Source organism: Argopecten irradians, chromosome 1, assembly GCF_041381155.1.
Source record: "Argopecten irradians isolate NY chromosome 1, Ai_NY, whole genome shotgun sequence".
Classification (NCBI taxonomy): domain Eukaryota; kingdom Metazoa; phylum Mollusca; class Bivalvia; order Pectinida; family Pectinidae; genus Argopecten; species Argopecten irradians.
This window is the reverse complement of record NC_091134.1, coordinates 57,772,387-57,796,347: the sequence shown is the minus strand read 5'-3', so window position 1 is coordinate 57,796,347 and position 23,961 is coordinate 57,772,387. Positions and strand designations below refer to the sequence as shown.

At 33.8% G+C, this 23,961-nt stretch overlaps 2 protein-coding genes across 2 annotated transcripts; one reads left to right on the top strand and one right to left on the bottom strand.

Annotated features, from left to right (window-relative positions):
• The first annotated feature begins 277 nt into the window (after positions 1-277).
• LOC138335085 (uncharacterized) lies at positions 278-3,032 on the top strand. Its single transcript, XM_069284006.1, has 5 exons — positions 278-391; positions 1,284-1,474; positions 1,775-1,882; positions 2,240-2,404; positions 2,609-3,032. Exons 1-5 carry the CDS (start codon positions 317-319, stop codon positions 2,886-2,888), a joined length of 819 nt encoding a protein of 272 aa, XP_069140107.1. The 5' UTR covers positions 278-316; the 3' UTR covers positions 2,889-3,032.
• Positions 3,033-20,395: 17,363 nt separating this feature from the next.
• Positions 20,396-23,089, bottom strand: LOC138335079 (uncharacterized). Its single transcript, XM_069283991.1, has 5 exons — positions 22,963-23,089; positions 22,511-22,641; positions 21,997-22,122; positions 21,416-21,580; positions 20,396-20,968 (listed from the first exon to the last, which is right to left on the bottom strand). The coding sequence occupies exons 1-5, from the start codon at positions 22,975-22,977 to the stop codon at positions 20,683-20,685; spliced, it is 723 nt and encodes a 240-aa protein (XP_069140092.1). The 5' UTR covers positions 22,978-23,089; the 3' UTR covers positions 20,396-20,682.
• Between the last annotated feature and the right edge of the window lie 872 nt (positions 23,090-23,961).

The window sequence follows — 23,961 nt, the reverse complement described above, 5'->3', positions numbered from 1 at the left end:
TATTTTTTATATTTTTTTTTAAATTGCTATCAGTATGCATTATTTGACGTCATATCTGTATACATTGTATATCGTAGACACTTTGTTATGCCCGTAAATAAGCCTTGATTGTTTCACCTAACAAAGTGGTCTACCTGGCCGGTAAACACCTGAGAGGTGATCAATTCTTACCTCGTTATTCAGTCATGACAGGAGAGAACTATAAACGATTCATAACCAGTATGTTAACATGTCAGCTCTGATGTCATCAACCAGGGCCACCGTCAGTTGTAAGGTTGGCGCTGATTGGTCAATGCCTGACATTTCCTCGTGATACATGTATAAAATACAACAGCATCGATGTGAAGCCAAGACTTCATACGGTTTGCAGAGTAAAACAGCAACGATGAAGGTAAGACCTGATGCATATTTACAATGTGTACACACATATATATATGTACATCGTATTTATATAGATATCATATCAGAATAGCTATTTTTGTGCCTTCTTATATGTAAGCATTCGCATACTATTTTGATTTATGCGTCAAATAAAACGAAAATTGTCTATCTGGTTTTAGGAAAATATGTGAGATTCATTCATATCATTGATAAACAATGTTTCAAATAGTTTTCAATCATTTCAATATATATTTTCACGAATATTTCATGAAGCTACTAGAACATAAACATCGATATATTGGTAAGCTACAATAAAATACTTGTCAGGTACATATCTGTATAATTATGGTATCATTTGTGTAATTACTGTATGCTCAACATTCTAGATTAAAACGTTTTAGAAAAAGTTTGTACATAAGTATATATAAATCCAAACGAATCTTCTGTAAAATGAATGTGCACGCGAAACAAAATCGTTGATAACACGATTCAGCTTTTCTATTGTTCGCGGTGGGGTAAATATCGTGCTTTAGTATAGTATAATTATTCGCAATTTAAAGCTGTTTGATATGGCCGTGTGTGATATTTTTCATTTGGTTTATTTGATATATCTGTTATACAATTGACTTAAAGAGAAAAGATCTGTTTTTAAGAAGGCATTCATTATGGAGGAAAACTGACGCGTATCATAGTATATAAATTCACAGAAATTCCAAATAAGGTGAAGCATCGACCGAGCTGTTCAACTGTTCCGAAATTTAATAATAGCGTTTCCCGTTTTGGTTACGTGTTCACACCTCAAGTGGGAAGTCAATATCCTAATATCTTTTTCCAAATCCTCCACCTGAAACGTCTATAAAAGCTATTACAGTTAAAAGTACGATATTTGTTTTAATTGTTAGGTTGAGTGTGTAATACTATGTGCCTTGATGGTGGCGGTTACCGGTCAGATGGAGGAATTGAAAAGGCAACTAAAGGCACCCGGAATCATTGAAACCGACGTTGAGCAATGTGAGAGACAGTTACTGAGATATCAGAGGTGGGATCACAAGATCTTCTTCCCATTCGATCAAGTGGCTTATCTCTATGCCCAGTAAGTACATTGTGTGTGTGTACTTTCAATATCGCCGTAAAATAAATACTATTCATATGAAACAACAATTTATAATGTTAGCAGGAAGTTTTACAATTTCCCTAACACTCTTCCCCTCTATGACTAGTTTTTTTTATTGTGATTGAAACGAAATATTCGGCCTTTTCTGTCTTCTCTTTTTATATCCGTCCGCAACCTATCTACGCCATGTGTACCTGTTTATACTTTTGCCCGAAAACTTTTTCATTATAAAGTACAGGAAAAGTAATTATTTTAATTTTGTATTTTTCCCCGCTACAGTTTTAATGAGTCAATGACCAGCGCATTTAATATGTACCACAAAGAGCTACTAGAAAGAATGGACAGCTACAGCACATACTACAAAGCTCTTCCGGACTATAGAGGGCCGTAAGTATAAACATTACTGGTTTTTCTTTTCCTGTTAGGTTTTGAAATACGACAACATCAAAGTAAATCCTTTAGGTATACTGATCAAAATAACTACAATAAATCGAAAATGAAAACGTTTTATCAAATATATTTCTTCTTATTTGTTAACCTGGTTTAACTTAAGTAAAAAAATGTCCATATAATTTTGATACAGAAAAAAATTGAAGTCTGTACTTTTATTTCCAGGAATCAGAGCCAGCTATATAACAATTCTTTTTACTAAATTCCTGTATCCCTTTATAGTCGAACATGAACATATGTCGGCAGTTGCTAATTGATTGGAAGGTATAACGCTCGAATACTTTTGTTGTACAGTAGCCAAGACTACGAGGACTGTGGCGACCTCTGCCCTTCGAGCAGTGTATACGTTGGTGCAATTGCAGTAGAAAACGTCACATTTACAAAATACAGGGAACCAAGAATGGGAATCTGTCTGGTTGCGTTTCCAGAAGTACAAAATTTCAGATACAAGGCATGCGAGTAAGTATTTTCAAAAGACATGATTTTATCTCACACATCGTTCTTATAACTACCTCAATTATTTAAATACTTACTTGCTATCCATCCGTTTCTTCTTGAATTTGTAAAATATCGAATCAACAAAATTATTATTGGGGATATAATTGGCCTTTCTTTGACAATGCTATTGTTTAAAGCTTATGCTGAACTATTTTTAATTTTCAGGAGTGACCTTGCTATAAACATTCCTCCGACAACTGATTATAAAATGAAATACGCATGCGTACCTGACGGATTTATCAGAAGGAAAATAATTGTGTACTGCCCTGATGCCCCAATGCAGCAATGTCGTGAAGTAGATGTCTCCGTGCCGATGGCCTGCAGCCCAAAATACGCCAAGTGTCACTACAATAAGGACTATTTTACGAAGAAAATGGAGAAAATGGCAAAGGGAGGTACTAATAAGCAGGCAGGAAATAAGTTCCTTGGCAGAATTTTGGGCTAAAACAGTCTAATGACCATACTAACAAAGATTTAGGAGCTAGTTAAATAAGCGAAACCTTTGTCATTGGCCTTCATCAGCCAATAAGCTGAATGTTTATCTGTAATGAGTACAAATTAGCATTGTAAATACCATGTGTTTAACATATCAAATATGACTTTTTGTATGTAATGTTTATGTTTGTTTACTTTCAATTCTTGTCCAAGCTGTTACGTGAGTGTTGTTTAATGTTATTGTTTGACCTCCCTAACGACGGGTTACATTCCCTTGAAAAGTGCAATAAATTTTTATTTCTGATATATTCTTTGTCTTGGTATTTAAACATATTTCTCCACTAATTGCAGAGTTTTGCGAAATGGTTCAGCTGAATTTGTACAGTGCATTCGGTCATTTTAAATCTAAAATGTAAATACTGTAATTAATATAATTCAAAAGCCAAGAACAGAAATATGTAAGTATTCTTATCTTAATTTAACATGAACATTAAATACATTGATACAATGTATCAAACTGTTAGGTCTTCGTAAGATCTCCCTTGAAAACACCTTGCTTTCGGGTAAGGAAGGCTCTGGGTTCAGTGCCCTGGCCGAGACTGTTCGCCACTGCTTAGCGTTCATCATACAGTATGACGGGATTGGGATGCTTCATTGAGATAGCACTATAGCATGACTGATGTTTCCACTATTACAAAGAGATGCAACAATTATATACTGTAACCTTCCAATATATACCGGCATTTACAGACAACATATCGCAAACAGAGAGACTGTTCTTCAATGATCTTAGACAATAAGCCAAAAAATCAACTAACTAACACCACAAAAATGTTCGTGTATGCATATCCTTACGATTATATCTGCCACTAGATTTAATTGGTTTCGCACAGATAATACCGTATAGCCGGTTATTTTCGCAGACCAAAATTTTCGCGATTTGATCTAAAAACGAGAACATCAAATGTTAGCGATTTTTAATTTTAGCGATATGGATTTAACGATATCATTCAACCATTTTTCATTATTTTTCCATATTTCAAATTTTCATAGCAATATGCCGCGAAATTGCGAAAATTCAATTTCCAGGAAAATAAACGACTATACGTTGGTGCGAGATGAGTTCCTACATCAAGTTGCTCTAAACCATGATGTTAAAGGAAATCCATATTCTGAGCAGTTAAAGACATTCTAACATTGACTACCACAACAAGATCATCCCCTCAACCACACACGAGCGAAAATTGACGTCTACTAGAAGATCATCCCCTCATCCATACACGAACAAAATTTAGGAAACCACATTGACAACTGAAATATTCTATGACATTCAACAGCACGTATATTTCCTTGATTTCACCAGAACCTACAGTTGATGTAATCTAAGAAAGAGAAGAAGACGTGAAGGGATAGAGGAGAGTGAGCAGAAAACAAATAAATAAAGCTGTCTCATTTAATCATTGATGTCACTATTTTTAACTTCATCGGGTTATGAAAGAAATTTTGTTTACAAACTGTGTGAATTTGCAAACAAAATTTATTTCATAACCCTATGAAGTTAAAAATAGTTACATCAATGCTTATAATTAATTTTTCAGATCATTTTATAATATAAAATACGCTTAAACGTACGATTCCATTGATTTTCCAATGGATTATTTTTATAAATCAATACGCAACGTCGACGTCTCTATTGTGACGTCATGATAACGACGGATTTTCGCGTCATTCTCGGAATTTTTCTTCATAGTATTCCGTCTTTGCATATTACAGAGGTAGCTCCCTTGCTGGTAGGTATCGATTATTACGTCATTATTTCATGAGCGCAATTTACGTCGTTTTCCAAAGACATGACGTCACAATCAATACCTACCCTCAAGTGAAGGTAACTCTGTAATATGAACATTCGGAATGTGAAGAAAAAGGATCTGCCAATCAGAGAGCTGGATTTAATATGAAAACAAATAAAAAATAATTATTTCCAATTTTCTACCAAAATATTTCGTGGTTTTTTTTTTCTCTCAAGCCATACACGTATAACTGTACAGGGGAATGGATTAATATTGTGCATTAATATTCCACAAACGGACATGACCTTCCGGTCTTTGATTGATCGAAGTTTAAAACGTTGACCCGAACTGTTTTGGTTTCTAAGTTAGATATTGATAACGTCTCTTGCCCATATGTGCTGATCCGACTCGTCAGATCAACAAATCTTGGTGGCTTTCCATTTATCACGTACCGGCTACACTTATTTTTATGACTTTTTAATAATATTCACACTTTTGAAAGTTTTAGTCAATGTCGTATCATTTAAGGCATTTATTATATAAACATGAATATAACATTAATTTGGCAGTTTGTCGAATCATTATTTAAGATATAAATACATTAAAATTTATTTGATTTATATTTTCGCATCTATCACCAAAATTCTCCAAACATAATCGCTAAGCATAGTACTTCATAAACTTCACTCACAACAAAGGAAAACACAGCAATGGAGGTTACGTTGTCAGCAGCATACATGTGTCATATATACCGTATGTTCTAAGGAAGGGAGATGTACAAATGTATAAAAAGTCAGTGAAAAGTTATGTGCTCAAGGAACACATAGCTGTGGCTATAATCACAACTTAAGTAGATTGATGGTGATTTGTTCTGGTGTTGTTATATTTCTGCTGATACCTTAACCGTTGCTAGCTGTTAAGTCCTAGCAGAGATAACAATAGTATAAGAAATTGGATAAATTTGTTTGATATTAGTTAAGAAGGGACAGAACGAATACTCACCTGAAGGCCAAATGTTAGGGGGTGTCAAGGGAGATGTTAGGAGGAATAAATTCAGTTAGAAAGAAAGAGAAAAAAAATAATGTCCTAAATTCAGTCGCCTCTTGCGATCATACAATAGAGAGAGTAGGTACAATTCTACCACCCTACCTGTAGGGCCGATAGAGCAATAGATCGTGCATTTTGTGATACAAGTATGAAATTTGGCACATTGTTACTTTGACCTAATAGAAGTTATTTTAGAACATCACCAAACCGGATCTTGCTGTTCTTGGCCATGGCTGGCGTAGAAATATCAACAAATCTAATACTTGCAAACTAATTGACGAAGAATCCTAATTTTTGTATATGTATTGATATTTGCAGGGTTACTAATGCAATTATGAACTTTAGTAATTGGTAAAAGCTGTCCTGTTTTTTATTTAAAATGGCTGACGTAGATACACGCATGATTAAATTCTAATAGTTTGAAAACTAATTCATACAGAATCCTATTTTTAGTATATACATATATCATCAGGGTAACTGAATGTAAATATGAATGATGTTAATGGATAAAGGCTGTTGTAGGCCATCTTGTTTTTCAAAATGGCCGTTATAGATGCTTAAAATCTAATATCAACTAATTGATATAGAATTCTAAGTTTTGTGTATAAACATTTATGTTCAGGGCTAATGAACGCAGATATGAATGTTGATAAAGTATTATACATACAAGAATTCAACATTGTTGTAGCGCGTTAAACGCAATCATTATTTAGTAACTTATCGATGCAAAATAAATTTCATTAATTTTTTTTTCAGAATAATGTATACAATCACTGTCGTAACATAGTTTAAGAAGCTTGCTTGACTTGATAAAATATCACTACTGATATATATGTGTTAAGAATACCGCTACAGATATACGATTGTTGTTTCGCCGATGTTTATAGAATACCAATCGTTTTCGATAAATGCAACGATCAATTGCATTAAATGTACCATTTTCTAATTTGTATTAAAAAGTTTTGCCAATTTTTCATATTCTTTATTAATATATTATGGACATGTGTCAGATACATTATGTTTCCGTTATAACTTGACTGTATTACGATTTACCCTCGGTACTGAGGATAGCATACCTTCTCCTTCTTCCCAGTTGTCGACTCTATAGTCGGTAGTGACGTATTTGAGCGTGCTTCCTTCGCAATATCTTCACATGCTTAATGCAATACTTGGTAATATCATTTGTTACTTCCAAAACAAACATTGCGTTGGTCAAATTAATATTTGTTTCAACCACGTTTACATTTTTGTCCAATTATATCTTTATGATTGCTCTACAAACTAAACATCAATATCCCTAGTGAATCTTTACTTTGTTTTGATCAAGTCTTCAGTTTCGACAATATGCATAGATACCTAGTTGACAAATAAGTGTTTATATCTAAAAATACCCCATGGCATTACGGATTCATTCGATGTTAGACAATGTTCATTATTATAACACAAATTCTACTTTCTAAAGTACGAATTTTACACACATTATTTTGTATGCGAAAGGTATCCCTTAAGGATGTATTCTTCTGAGGTTTCAGTCCCGTTGAAGTCTCGTTTCGACAAAAAGCAAAGAAGTCATGAGATTTTCAAATATAATTTATCAATATCTATTGAAATTGTCAGTTACAAATTTTGTCAAAAAACTACATTTCTATTCTGAGTAGATTTTTTTTTATACGGGGATTTTAAGAAATGGCAAATTTGGCGGCCATTTTGAAATTGTGTTGTTTTCGCTTTGAGTAGAGCCACAGTTTTACCATTTTTTGATGAAATTGTTTTCACTTAAATCATCACTGCGCTAGCATTTTTAGCTGTATCGAGCTAATTTTTGCTGTAAATCTTTACTAGGTTCGTGGTAATTAAAATAATGAGCATTAATACGTGAAATGATACACTTTTGTCATTTTTATTTTTACATCTATTGGTATTTTGAGCACTTTTATTTTTTACTTTAAAATATTGAAAAATAACAAATATTCAAATGGGACAAAAATGTAAGCACACGGACCCCCCATTTTTATGCCTGATTTAGAAAGAACAACCAATTCCCTATTGATATGCAAAATAGTAAAAAAAGTTTAATACCAGAACCTTTTCTATAAACGGTTAAATTTTGTAAAAATGGCTGAAAATGGTGCATTTTGTAGCTCAAAATTAAGGGGTAGGGGTAGCATATGTTGTTATTCTGTGAAAAAATATGAGTCTTATTAATCAAAACTGGTATATTTTTAAAGAAGACCACTGTGAAATCAATTCTACAAAGATCCATACATATCAAACACCTCATCAGGGAATTATGGCTTTAATCTCTTGTGTATGTGGTCAAAACGGCAAAATTCCCATAAAATCCAGTATTTTGTCTACTAGGCATCTTTGAGTGACAATAGCTCAAAAACGATCACACGGACATATGTTTTTTCTTCCATTTTCTTTTATGGTATAAACTCCTTTTTCCAAAAATCTGTACGAGAAAAAAAGTTTAACACAAGAAAATTTTGACTTCTCAGAGGAGTACATCCTTAAGTGCGGGCACATGTCCTAAACACAATCTTCAATACATATTTATTACAAGAAAGACTATAAATAGCCTTTGCAAATGAAACAATTTGCAACTAAATACAGAGAAGTATTATAGAAATTCGCTGACATGTGATTGTTTGCTTTCGGCGAATAAAAGGTGGTAAATTAGAGTGGTGTTGAAAATCCTTTTTAAAGCTAAGATGACTATATATGCATTAATGTTGCTACCACCATCTGTATTGACAAACCTACAGAGCTAAGGTCATTGATAGTGTGCCACACAAGCTCGATATTTGTTGGAGTATTTCGCATCTTTTTTATTAGAAGCCTGATTTACAATTTCATTTTTCATAAACTGATATCCTCATTAGGTTATTTACTCTGTAATTAGTTGAAGTATCAACAAAATATAATGGACTTAAAGAACAGGATCAAGTAAACGTTATTATCGTAAACAAAATGGCGGCTTGTCTTATTTTCGCTCCGATTGCACTATATGTAAACTTGGAAAAACATTCATACACTCAGGTTTAACCATGATTTTTAAAATAATTTCTAGGTAAGTCTCAGTTTTTATCCGTTTTACGGGCAATAACCTAGAAACGGTTTTTAATCAAATTGAATTATATTTTCTGTCAACATATATTATTTGCCTTTTACCTTGGTTTTATTTCCCAATGATTTCCATATATCGGGGCTTCAGTGGATATATTTCATGAATCATATTATCAATATGATATGGGGCTTGATTATTCGAGAGGAAAAAACCCCAAATATAGCTCTTCTTTATCGCCGTAAACATTTATCGTATATACATGTTATGAAATATATTAAGTTTTCTCGTTACTCGTGCATCAATAACAAAACTCTGTTTTTCGTTTTACTTTTGATAGATGCTGCCAATTGCAATCCATTATTTCTCTTCTCATGTCACGGTGATTCGATGATTTAAAAGGAAGTTTTCGACTCTCTTTCACTTTTACTGTCCGCTGGTGACAGATTGAATTAAGATTAGTTTGAACCATCTATCACAGACTGTTTAGTTAAATACACAGAGATATGGATCGACGAAAGTGTCCATAGACCATGTTAAGGCGTTTAAAGGTAACATGAAATTTAAAGCTGATATATATAAAGATATATACATACTAAAAAACAATGCATCTTGCGAAGGTACATGTATAAATAAAAAAGAAAAAACACTAGACTTCGTTGCTAGGCCTTTCTGCCTTTCATGGCGTATTCATTTATCATTAGTTTGAATAATATATATTTGAAAATTATACCAAATATATCCACCAATTCAATGATCAATAAAAAATTTCTTTTATATTCATTTTGACGTTACATTTGGTAACAATGACAACCAAATGACAAATACATTAGTGAAACTTATATCCTTTCCACATGTATATGTAATTATTTCAGACTTCTATATCTAACCATTTTGAGCTTAATGTAGGTTTTAAATTTGTTAAAACTGACATTTTTTTTTCAAATCTATCAAATTAATGCTGATTTGTGGTGGTAACTAAATGCTCACTTTTAGAATTTGTATTTTCATAGGAATCAGAAATATTATAGATATTTAAAATACAATTATCTGTAACATAGAATTTGCATTATAATAATGATTGACATTTTACATGCTCAAAGGAGGGTATTCAATGATTGATTATTCGGTTCTCCGGTTCCATTATATGCGGAGACTTGGAGATTTTTTTTTAGCTGTATTAAGTTTATTTTAGTTTGGTATTATAGAAATGTGGTATTCGATACGATGTCTTTTTCATTCATGAAATAACAAGAGACTTAATGTCGAGATTTTCATATACCTCACATTTTTTTTCCAGTGCGATTTAGGTCGCATTTATCACTTTTTTTATTCAACTAGTAAGTAATCGCAGTAATCGCATACAGAAACAAGTTTGTTTAATTAATATTTAATTTTCATTAGGATCAGTTTAATATTGTATCCTATTCTTAACCTCATTTTCCTGGGCTTACGCAATTTCGGGTAAACATCTCAAAGAAAAAACCACCTTATATTAAAAAATATTCTTTGTCTCACATAAAAAAAACATTTTTCGCCCTATATGAAAAAATATATTTCACCCTACATCGAAAAAAACCCTTGCCTCACACAAAAAGTTTAACGTGAGCATGTAAACGTTTTACAGGAGTACGTAAAAGAAAAGAAAAGTTCACACTATATAAAATCAAACATTTTTACCTATATTTAATTTTTATGTGATCTCTGCGCCGCCGTAGTAAACTTCAGCTAAGAAATATATGTAAGTATGCCATTGTGACCTAGTTTGCCATATAAGTACCTTCGAGTTTGTGGCAATATTTATACATAGAAAAACAGAGGCATGCTTAACAAAGAATCTTTCAACACAAACAAATAACTGTTTCTTTCATATACACATGTTATTGCACTTGAAAAAAAATCGTTATTATTTGATAGAATTGTCTGTGGTGTTAAATTTTACATTCCATTATCGCATGATCTTTCAAAGTAAAGCATCTACTTTGAATGATCGCTATCATAGTCATTAGGTAAACCTTACATTCATCATTCTGTGTGATAATATAAACAATTTAACAGTGATGGAATGGTGATTTTCCATCAGTGTTGACAGAGAGATATGTTCAGTCATAGATTCATTATCTTGTATGTGTTTGAGATTCATCGAAATTGTAAAACCTGTTAAACAGGAATAAATTTAAGTGGGTCGAGTGAAAACAGTAAAGATTACCAAACAGTTCTGTCCTACTGGTCTAATGATCGCTGAAATTCGATTTCAACAGGACAAAACGGAAACTCAGTTACATTGTAATATAGTAAATGACGTGCAAAAAGATATAGCATTTCTAGATTTCTCAAAAGCATTTGACTAAGTCCCCTTGTGAAAGGCCTTCGCAAAAAATCCGTTACTTTGTCGTTATAAACACTACACTCTCCTGAATATGATCCTTCCTACCATCCCATACTCCCATTAAATTAATTTCAAGTCACATAAAGAAGCATTAAAAATGTAGCTGCGAGTAATTTCTTGGGTATCACAAAACCCTTACCTCACTTAGATGGAATAATCACAACTTCACATAAGTAAACTTAACAAGACATTAGGCTTTTACGTCGCAACTTGACATCTTGTTCTAAACCCTTTGAAGACCTTCTAACGAGTAGAAGGCGCCAATGCCTTTTCTCACATAGCAGGCCATGTAAGATAGAGTTGTCCCATGAAAGACAGCTATGTAAGATAAATCTATCTTACATAGCCATGACGTCACAATTGAAAAACAATGAGATGACGTCATATCACGGCAAAGTTGACGTCATTTTTCTTTTATTTCGATTGATTTGTTGGATTTCTTTACCATTACATTTGTTTAATTTGTATTTCAAACCGTTTTACCTAAGAACCCTTGTTTATATTTTTACTATAAACCAAACTATGACGAGCTCTTTCGAATGACGTTCTTATTTTTAAAATCGATCAATTATTTAAGAAGATAAGGCTTTCGTGCAATTCGACGGCAAGCCTCGGTTCTGACCCAAATTTTCCTTCATATGTACATATGAAAGAGTCATATATTCTGATGCAATGTATATCAGAATATATATCTGAAACTAAAATATGTAAAATATATAGATTTTTCTACGGTGATAGGTTGGGGAGATGCACTAATATTTTTCTATTCAAGATGTTATATTAAATGTTAAAGTATTTTATTGATAATTGTGCCATATCGGATTTGTTTGGGGATGGCTAATATAGACTTATTTACAATAAAATTTGTTGAAATGCCTTTTCTATGCAACAAAGACACAATCACAGGCCATATACCTTTTCATCAAGATTAACAGCTAAATATCCTTTAAATATAAATTTCATATCACAATTAGCTGTACTTTGATGTGTTGAGTAATCTTTTACGAGTAAAAAAATGTTCAAGCTAAATGGCCTCGTTTACGAAATCCATCACATTTGAACAAAAAACAAAAACCGTTAAAAATCATATGTAGTTTCTATTGAGGAAAGACCATGAAAGTTGACACAATTTTACTTCAAAAAGATAAGCTTATTTTTTTTCTATAAAGTGCATTATTTACTGCAACATCGGAATATAGGTATTCACGGTGTTTCGTTATCTTTTAGGATATTACCTATGTGCACCAATTGGATTTATCTGAACTAATGAAAATAGCTCGCAAATGGTTTTTTTTTTTTTTTCTCTTTTTTTTTCTCAGTTCTCCACTCACATACAAATGATGTGTATAAAGCATATATAACACGCTAAAATGCATCACTATGCAAAATCGGTTAAACCTATGGTTTACAATCTGGTCCTCAATTAAACATTTGTTTTTAGGTACAAATTGGTTTTTCATCTTTTTTAATGTTTTGTATATTAACTAGAAATAGAAGAAGAATACTGTAAAAGGCGATCTTCTAACATGAAATGATTCTGGAAACTCTAAAAATGTTAGCAAATGGTTTAACGTATCGGGCATTTTTTCCCTTCAAAATGAGTGTCATAGAAATATGAATTTTATAAAGTCTCATGTCAATTAACTAAGTTGAATCCAATGTTTGTGTCTACAATTGTATACCTATAATTCAGGATTACTGAATGCAGATATAAACATATATTCTTCAGACAGCTTATATTATTAAGCATGTATTAGAACCTATGATATTCGGGTCTACCTTAGTAAGGTGATGTGCCGCAGCCAATCGCTGTGTCAACTTTATCTTGACCTCTATTGATTTTATCTGGCCGAAGCGATATATTGCAAATGAAACATCATGTATAGTGTATGGGTGCATTTACGTCAAACAGGGTTTGCCGCTTACAAGAATCAAAGCGGCTATTTTCCATGGTTGTTTCAAGAAGACATTTCGAAGTAAATTCTAATAAAAATATTCTTATCTCATTGAAGCATATCGCAAACTGGCACAAAACAACACACCAACTCCACCTTTTATATTGAGCACAAAGCATGAGTAAAACCTACCTCTTTTAAAAGTTATATACCTCGATCCAATCGATATAATGGCACCTGGGAAATTAAGAGTGTTAAAACTATATTTGTGCTCGTTCCACTTGGCAGTGAAAGGAAAAACAACATCTTTTTCGTTACCGAAGTTTTATTCTCTCTCTCGCATTGGAAAGCTCCACGAAGGTATGAAAGAAACACTCTAAACAACAAATAAAGAATCAAAGTACTGAAAGTACTGAGAGCTTAAGGCAAGTGAAGAAATTTAATTTGCAGGTATTCAGACGAGTAGACATAAAAAACAAGTGTTAGCTTCCCAAAAAGCTAAGAAGGCTACCATACAGTATTGTAATTAGGAAGCAATGATAGGAAAGCTTGACAAATTGTTCTTTTCACAGTTACCTAGGGTAGCTGCCATAGTTCTTATTCTCATTTTTGAATAATGATACATGTAATTCAAATGCTTTCACATTCAATGTAAAAGATTATCAACTTCATGATATTCATGAAAGGGCCACTAGGCTAAAAAAAAATTAAAAATCTTTTTATAACAATTATAATATAATAAATTGAAGTTTTGCCGTGTGACGCAGAAATGGTCAACTAACCCATTGTAATTATGACGACGCCAGGAACATAATACAACCTGCGATATGAAACTTAACCTTTTATTTATTTCAATAAAGTTGTTCATAATGTGAAGAGGGCCTTTTCCTTATGCTAACAAGTTTTCCGTCAAATATACACTATACTGATATACATTTACATGTACTTGGAAAAGTTGGTGAAATACATAGTATACAAGCATAACTTTTCGGTTAAAACTGTACTTTACTTTGGCACATACAGTTCCACAAATATCCCCTAAGTAAAGCCTAACTTTGTTTCAGCATCTCCCATGTACGGACAGTTTTTACAAGTAGGTCATGACCATCAAGCGTTCAGTACCAGTTAGGCTATATCTAGATGCTCCACGCGCTCCCGGCAATGTTTCTATTCAGTACGTGTAGCGACGCCTTATGTGATTTCTGAAAATAATGTCCAACAACCAGAAAAAACATTCAGACTTCTCTGGGTTTATCTAATGATAATTTGTTTGCAATGATTTCCCCACTGGTACCCCTTACACACATGAAATCTTCAACAACAAGTAACCAATTTTTTGTTTGCCCTGCAGGTAGGGCGTTAGAATTGTACCTGCTGCCCTTATTGCATGATCGTAAAAGGCGACTAAATTTAGGATCTTATCTTTTCTATTCTTCCTAACTTACTTTATCTTTCCTAATGCCTCCATTGGCACTGCCTCACTTTTGGCCTTGAGATGAGCGTTCGCCCCTGTTAGGAAGGCTCTGGGTTCTGTCCCCTGGCCGAGACAGACCAAAGTCTATAAAAGTTGTAGTTTCTGCTCCTGCGTAGCGTTCAGCATAAGGGGAGTGGGACGACTGGTTTGCCCGTTGTCAGTATAATGTGACCGGGTGGGGAGTGTTGTTTGGTGTCTTCAGTTGCATGCTTCAGTGATATAGCACTATAAAAAGGGCAACAGTTCCACTATACAAGAAGACACAACATGAATTTACTGCAGTCTCTCAAAACACGCACCTCGCACAACATTCACGCAACACACCGCATACATAGGAGGCCGTCCTTTCATGACCATAGCTGTTGATAGGACGTTAATTAATCAAACAAATTAACACATGTAAATCATTTGGGCAAGCCAATCAAAGTGCATTGATAGGGAAGGCCACGCGCCCTGCGCCATACGCGCATTTGTTGGATAAATGACGCATCAAAAAACATACTTAGACATTTTGATTGATCATCGGTAAGATATTATGGTTTTTGAGACGGACCCCGGTTTCTAAACACGATGATGTAAGGTCTTTTTTTATTGGTTCCCCGCCCGCTGATTTGTCAGATGTATACAGAGGTTATATGACGCGTATTACAAACCACTAATGCATTGAAATATCGAGGTTTTTTTTAAGTAAATGTAACTATATATCGTGTTCTGCCTTAGAGTGTAAGCGATTTTCATCTAAATAAGCGACTTGTCACATGACACTCAGCAATGGTATAAGCGGTCCGATGTAAACAAAGATGTCATAACGCAAAATCTGATACTGTTCAGAGAGTTCCCTGCGTTAGAACCTAGATGTAAATCTGATACTGTACTTGCTGATCGAAATCATCTATGAGAGATAATTTCCATTCTTTTCACTCAACAGCTTGAAAGTGACAGAGACAATTTCTTTAGCATCCCCCCGATGTGGTCGATCACATTCATGTAAAACTTTATCTGAAGAACACCTGAACAAGTCAACCACATGCATTACGCTAGTAATCTTCAACATCCCTTCCGTATTTGGAGACAGAAACAGTAAAATTCGTAAGCGTTCATTTCGTTTTGTTTCTACATTAAATAAATTGGTCTTTGGGTCGGTATATGAACTACATACCACTTATGTTTCTGATTTTGTATTTGACAAACAATGACGCATGAAGTGAACTAGGTAACATGTCTGTGTATTTCTGATAACATACATATAATCAATGTTTTGTTTTACAACAAGAAAAAAAAAGTTTAATATTACTTCAAATTTTGAAGCAGTTTCTGGTTAAATTATCAGTTAACTAATTCATCTGCTAGCATTATTTACTTATTTGCTGAATCAACAATGTTAATTTTTGTTTTTGCCTCAATGTCCCTAGAAAATGTTGTTTTGGCGCATGGTCTGATCAAATGTCCCATCGAAATTTTATTTCAAGGGGACATAGTCGCATAGTAACAAATCTCCTTCCCTATCACTGAAGTGAACTGTGTTTAATTATGTTTATTTAAAAATACTTGAATAAAATAACATAGCATAACATAACAAAACATTATTTTTATTTTACTCTTTAGTGATACATGTCCATCTGAACGTATGCATTTTGATATGTTTTTACATACCCTAAATCTGTTCAATTGCAAATTTACTTGAAACCTGCAGTCATCATTAGATGTTTTGCAACACTACGGTCAATTAGACAGAATTGTAACCCTAGATCTGACGACAAAGTTGTCTAGAGCTTTATATATCTGCCATTGCAGCTAGTTAATATATGCCCTGTATTATTTCACTGCTTCTTGATAATCTCAATTCTTCAACATTTTGAGTCTGCTGTGGATGACTAGCAAATATTGGGTCCTGTTATTTTAGAATTTAACAAAATATGCAATAATTTCAATAAAAAGTTATAGAGTCCTCTAACATAAACTTAAAGAATCAAGTTCAAGTCAGTTGTGGAGTCTTGTATACAAGTAATTTGAGTTAATATATTAGCATCATTTTTAATCTTTTTATTTTTAATTTTTATCAATATTTTAAGCTCATGTTTCCAGTTTTCAAATCAGAGATAATAATTGTCTTAATAAAATCTAGCCTTATTAGTGATTACACTTGTCTCTTAAACTTCATATATACACATGTATATTATGTACAAATGTATTGTGTATGCATGATTGTGTAACAGGAGAGCAGAAAATATAGCGGCCAGACCGGGATTCGAACCCGGGACCCTCAGAACACTAGCTGACTGCTCTACCGACTGAGCTACCTGGTCTCCGATGATCGACCCAGTCCAATCCCGCTACACTCCTCCCTCCTTTCTCAAAGTCTTCGCCCTTGAAGACATACGAAAATCTTCCAAATACCACCAACGTGGGTTATTTAGTTGGGCGACAATTTTGTAATAGGAGAGGAGAAAATGTAGCGGCCGACCGGGATTCAAATCCGGGACCCTCAGAACACTAGCCGAGTGCTCTACCGACTGAGCTACCTGGTCACCGATGATCGACCCAGTCCAATCCTGCTACAATTGTATCTCTATATTGATAAGCTACTGTTGTAGCGGAAAAGATATCACCTTTTGACTGAAAGTCAGTCAGAAGGTGATATCTTTTCCTCTACAACAGTAGCTATATATTAATTGATTACATCAATATGCTATATAATTCATTGTCATGTATGTTACACACTATGCAAAATCCTACATACCATTATGTTTTGTGACGTGACACTCCATTACCACGGTATCCATATGGACAATTTGGCAAATTAAATCTGTTACACCTACTGAATTAAATGCATTAAATTGTATGTCATAAAATTAGAAAATAATGCTAGCAGTTAATTTTTGTCAACTTCGAATTTGAAAAGGAAACTGCTCCAAAATATAAAGTAATGTTCTTGTAATGAAATAAAACATCTATATCACATACGTTAGCAGAAATACACAGAGACACGTAAGTTAACTTCATGTGTAATTTATTTACTGTAGACAGGTATAAGCAAAACGAAATGAACACTTACGATTTTTGCTGTTTCTGTGTCCAAATACGAATGGAATGTTGTAGGCCTTGATTATTGCCACACGGGTCGTGTTGGGGAAGTACCCGGGTACCCGTCAAAATACACGTAGGAAACATGTGTAGGCTTCCCGGCCGGGCATCCGTCAAAATAGGAAACATACTGAGTGTTAGATGTCTGTGTAAACGTAAAATTCAGTAACAGGAAGTACAAAAATAGCACTCTTTTGTTCTATTTTACTAACAAAGGATGACACTTCATCTGCTAACGACATGTTCACAAGCAACATTGTTGCAATTCTTATTTCCCATGATCGGAGAAATGAACATGAATGGCGCACATGTTTACTTTCACTATCGGTATGCTGTATATGATAACACCAGAGGCTATCCGAATCGGCCCATCCGAATGAAGACTACGTCACTCTTTTGTACTTCCTGTTGCGCATGTGCGGTAAACAACATCTGTCACAGACATTCTGGGCTCTGTCAGCTTGTTACATTACGATTGTATGATGTTACCGATTGATATTAAATTGATATACCAATGCCATTTGCAGTATTGGAGAATAAATCTCTCACATTTCATTATGATTACATTGAAATTTGCTCCATCTGCAGATCGCCCCAAACAACATCGGTAAATTGTACCACTAAGCTAACTCACGAAGTTGATACGTTCACATAGGAATACGTTCACATACTGTAGGAATTCATGTCGAGTATCTAGGTACGGATCGGATACTCAAATTCGGGTACACGAGGACAAAATTTAGTACCCATACCAACCCTATTTATACATACTTAAATCCTGTCAATTCCTTTATTTAGTGTTATCTAAACTAGAAGTTCATCCTATATGCAAATGATTGGCGAGAATTTAGGTCATCGATCGCTAGGCATTCATGCAAATTATTCTCAATATTTTCCATTAATAGACAATGATATTATAGCTTTGGACACATTTTTTGAAACTATAACACTTAAGGAAATACTACAGATTTTTTTCATGCAATCATAATTACACCATGACAGCATATTTGCTTTAGAAAGCGGATATTTTGGACCTGAGGTGTAGTACTTTTTCACGCTAGGTGGTGTCGTAGTCGAAAAGGCATTTCCAGTATTTCCGGTCCGCAGGCAATGACAATACGCTGTAAGGCTATATAGCCTTAAGCGTAAAAATAACAAGGAGCCACAAAGCGTGGCATTATCAAAGCGCCCCGCAGTTGCAATAAAATCCAAATACATACTGTACATCAATTTCAAATTATATAATTCCTATTTTTCTACATTTAAGTTAACAATCAGTGACGACACGAAACACATTATGTTCCTTCAACAGAAAAAAAACCATATTGAAAAGTTCAAACAAACGACGCACTCTCTAGATACAATTCTACATTATACTATATAAATAGCTTGCAAACAAATTGCATTTATATATAATGTAGTGAAGAAAACAGGTGGGTAAAATATCAATATAGGTATCTATTCTTACCCTACAGACATAATACATATACCTACACTTTTCACCCAGCACTCACCAAAACCAGTATGCCGTATACAGTCAGCTAAAGAATAGGCAAGAAATGTCTGCCTAAAAGACATATTCAAATACATATCTTCGAGGATGGAATCCATAGCTAGCACGGTGAAGAGAACAATCTTAAAGTCAGAAGAAAATCTAGTCACAACAGAATAACACCTCTTGTTACAAAACATACCCAATGGAACATAAATACTTATCCAACAGTTGTAACCCCAATGAAATAGCGCGTAATGACTAACATATGAACAGAGTGCTAAAGAAGTCGAAAACCATCAACACAAAAAGGCTGACAAAAATATAAAAAGAATCTTATGCAAAAGTCGACGTTGCAAATAGACGAGACATTTGAAGTCAGGAAATGCCAGGACTATAGATATGGCGATTGTGAATTTATGATAGAAGGCAATTTATACGAATTTAAAGAAAACACATTTTACGATCAATTCTTCCATGCCAAATTAATGTACATGTATTTACGTGCCCAGGTTGTATAGAGTACCTGTATAAGGTCCAGGGTCATGAACAGTGTCCTGAATGTTAAAGCATTGAACTGCATTCAGTTGGCAATTATGGGAGTATGAATGCAAACTGGACAGTGGCAAATTTAATAAAAAGTACCAGCGCTTCATGTTAAAATTGCTGCTGACCAGTGGACATTTACACTCACCTGCCAACTAAATACATACCATTGCTTATATCTATATTTGGTAAAAAGTTTGACAAAGTCCCAAGAGATATTGCATCTATAATGAATAAAGAATTTATTATTGTCATAAGCAGAACAGCCATTTGAACAGCCATCTTCCGCATTCGCTCGTACGGCAATTGTGACGCCACAATGCCGAGATCAAAAAAGTGGATGGCAGTTCATAGACCGATGAACGCCGACTTCGCTTGGTAAAGTTACGTAGTGGGACTGCAGTGAAAATGTAGATATAGGAAACTCATATACAGTATGTGAGTAAAAGGAAAAAGAGAGATTAAAAATATCTTACCACATTGTTAAATCCAAGTTAAATTGACGTATTTATTTAGAATTCTATATATTATGACGTCAAACAATATATGACGCCATTATTATCATTGTTGCAACATTTGACCAACTGAGGATAAACCGAAAGCGTTAATTTGAATTTTGCAATATAATTTGGACCGGACAATGTGAAGATTATAATTTTCTATATATGTTTGAAGGTTATAAATTTGGCTACCTTAATTTGTATTGTAGAATCAAGAGAAGCAAACAAATCAATATATTTTCAGCTTTATTGATGACAAAAGTACAAATTAGCATTATATACAATGACATTTACAACTACCACAAAACTACTATACAATGGGTAATTGACATCTGAACAATGAGTTAATCACATAACAACACACAAACATAAACAGAGACATATTGCACCAGCCCAACGACGGTGGTTTTATAATGAGAGTCATGAGAGTAGGAAGGAAAAAGACCGAAATGGTCAGCACGTTGAGAACTTATCGAGAAACATCACATGTGGATTTACGCTTGAGTGCATTCTATTTCATTCAGCAGGCTCCAGTCAGTTTGCCTGGTAAAGGCATGGACGGTACAAAGCGGTCATCAAGAGAGGCAAGTAAATCGGCAAACAACAATTCTGAACCATCACAGTGGAAACATTTTCGGCAGCTGCAAGTTGTAGGTACCTTTCGGGTTATGTAAATGTAGTCACCTCTCGGACCAGTGCTTGGGCAGTAAACTAAGACTCGCTTCTCCACAAATCCGGATTGAACACACCTAAATTCCATACGATCCCCATAATCTAATTGGCATTTGTCATGTGCTCTCGTTCTCCTGAAAAGACATGTATGTTGTATATGTTAGCTTTGTTGTTATGTTTATATGTATATTTAATAGTAGTTCCACAGAAAAGTAAAATTTCTTACATATATCACATATGTGACTTGTGTTGTCAAAATCATAAAGACACGTCATAATATAGAAAGGAACATTTGTAGTGAGACTCATGATGTCATTGTTATTACAGATTCAATATATAACCAAGGCGAATCATTGTCACTGTAGACGTTATCTTCTATCCGAATTCCATCTGACGTTTTACTGACATAACAGTAAAAGAGTTTGCTTATATCACCATATCTAGTCCTGTATGTCATATTATATGAATAGAATTCCAACTCCTGTCATTGCAATCATGCTACTATATATGCATGTATAACATGAAATTACGTGTATTTATCTTTTTGAATTTCATATTATATTACTTAAGACAATACATACGGGTTGGTACATCGTGAGTAGTACAAATCCTGCTTCATCCAGTTGGTATTAACAACAACGCATTCGTGCCTCTCCAATCGCCCTCCTATCTCAATATCCTCAAACACGTTCCATATCGGGATCTTCTCCATTCTACACACCTCTTCCAATGTTATATCGCGAATCCTATATCAAAACAATAATGTACATGTAGGGTTTTGTTGTTGTTGATCATCTATACCATTTGGATAATAATAATAATTTCATCATCGTAAGACTTTATATACTGACATTGACGAATTAAAAAAAGGAGAGCATCACTTCATGGGATATATTATAAAAATAATTTGTAAACATCTTAGCAATCATACAAAGAGCCTATCAGATATTTTGTATATTTCTATTTATGTTTGAGAGTATAAATTAAGTACAATTTTAAAGTTATGCATCTAACATATTCGTCTTGATAACGCCACCGTCGACATTTCGATTTGTGAGGCTTGTATAAAATAAATAAGGTGTCAATAGCTTTTTCAGCACCAACACAAATGCTGATTTTAGACATTTGCATTAAATATGGAAACCATAGGCTATTCACTTACCTTGTTTTAACTGGTTTGATGATCGGCTCAGGTGCGGTCACATCTTCTACACATTTGTCTGTTCCTTCGACGTATAAATCTACATTATAGTCCGATCTGGTGTCTAGTTCTTTGTTGATTTGCACACTAATAAAGCAAATATGAATATATTTTAACTTTATAACTTTATTTAATACAATTACTCAGGTTCCTTCAACATACCTGCTATGAACAAAATTACAAATAACTTAATTCAGTATTGTTTTTTCTGGTTTCTGGTTAAAAACCGAAAAATCAACTTGAAGAACTTTTTTTATCTAGAGATTTAATTGATTTCAACTAAATGGAAAAATAATGCAAATATAACCAAATGCTAAATCATGTACATGTTTTATTTATTTATGTTTTCATATTATTCTCTGTAGCCAATGATTTGCTTTTAATCTAATATAATTGAACAGACCAGGAAAAGGCAGTTACAAATAGAGAAGATTATAATCGTAGTACAATAGGCATTTAAAATCGTTTTACTCACTGGTCAAATTGTTTTATGCTTTCATCACAAATCCAGCTTCTAGTAAAAGGCTTGTAGTTTGTGCAGTCTTTAAGGTTAACTATTCCATGGGATAGACATATTGCCGAGGCGAGAATCGCGAAGATAGATAGCTGAAAAAGAGATGATTTCGGTCAATAATTCTTAAAATTTTGCCAACCAGCATTTATAATAGAACATTATATTAGCTATTGATATAATCATAGTGTAGATGATACATTAAGAAATATAGTTATATATTTTTTTGATTTATTTAGATGCGGACATTATTAAAAATTTATTAGAAAGATTTAATTTGAAAAATAAAAGAGAAAATTCTAAATAATACAGAATAATGCATATGTGCCGTTAGTGTTTTGCTTTAACACAATAAAGTGCATAAAAATGTGCATACTTGTTTAACATCATGATTTGCAATATACTTGTATACCTACCATTACGTTGTTCATAGTGGCTTTGTCTTGTGGTGAGGTTATACTGAAGTCTCAGCTCATTGTCCCTTCTTTATATACACACCTGTAACAAGGAAATGTTAAGTAGCTGGCTCGATCTGTTCTTCACTCTTCATGGCTGACGTAGTTTTCCTAACCGCCGCAGGCTATCCCGTCATAGTTGCTTATTTAGACGGACGATTTATAAGCGTGACGTCAGTCCAGGATTGCGGTCGATATTAAAAGGTCTATTGTTTGACAGAAGGGATGATAATTTTAACACAAAAAAATATTTACCAACTTATTTTTTCAGAATAATCATTTAAAATAGTGACAGGGATCGTATAACTATGCGCTTGAATTGATGCATAGGCCTCTTTGAGGATATAGAAAATAGCAATTCTACAAAATGTACGCGAATGGTGATTAAACAATAATGTTGATACAAATAAAGGTTTCACGAATAGCAAGAGTGATCTATACTAAAACACTTACATCTGAAATAAAGAAGTATGGCGCAGTTTTAATAAGACACCGATCACCCCTATTTATTATATTATAATACTTCCTTCTATCTATTTATCCTTCAACTGTCTGTCCATCATCCATCTATCTATTTATCCTTCATCCGTCCGTCCATCATCTGTCTATCTATTTATCCTTCATCCGTCCGTCCATCATCCATCTATCTATTTATCTTTCATCCGTCCGTCCATCATCCATCTATCTATTTATCCTTCATCCGTCCGTCCGTCCGTCCATCATCCATCTATCTATTTATCCTTCATCCGTCCGTCCATCGTCCATCTATCTATTTATCCTTCATCTGTCCGTTCATCATCCATCTATCTATTTATCCTTCATCCGTCCGTCCATCATCCATCTATTCACTCTTTTTTGATAGGTATAACGTGAAACATCACAATCTACGATTCCGAACTGATCATTTCTCACTTTTTCAACTTGATTGTACCTGTATCTGTAGACCACACATTACTATAC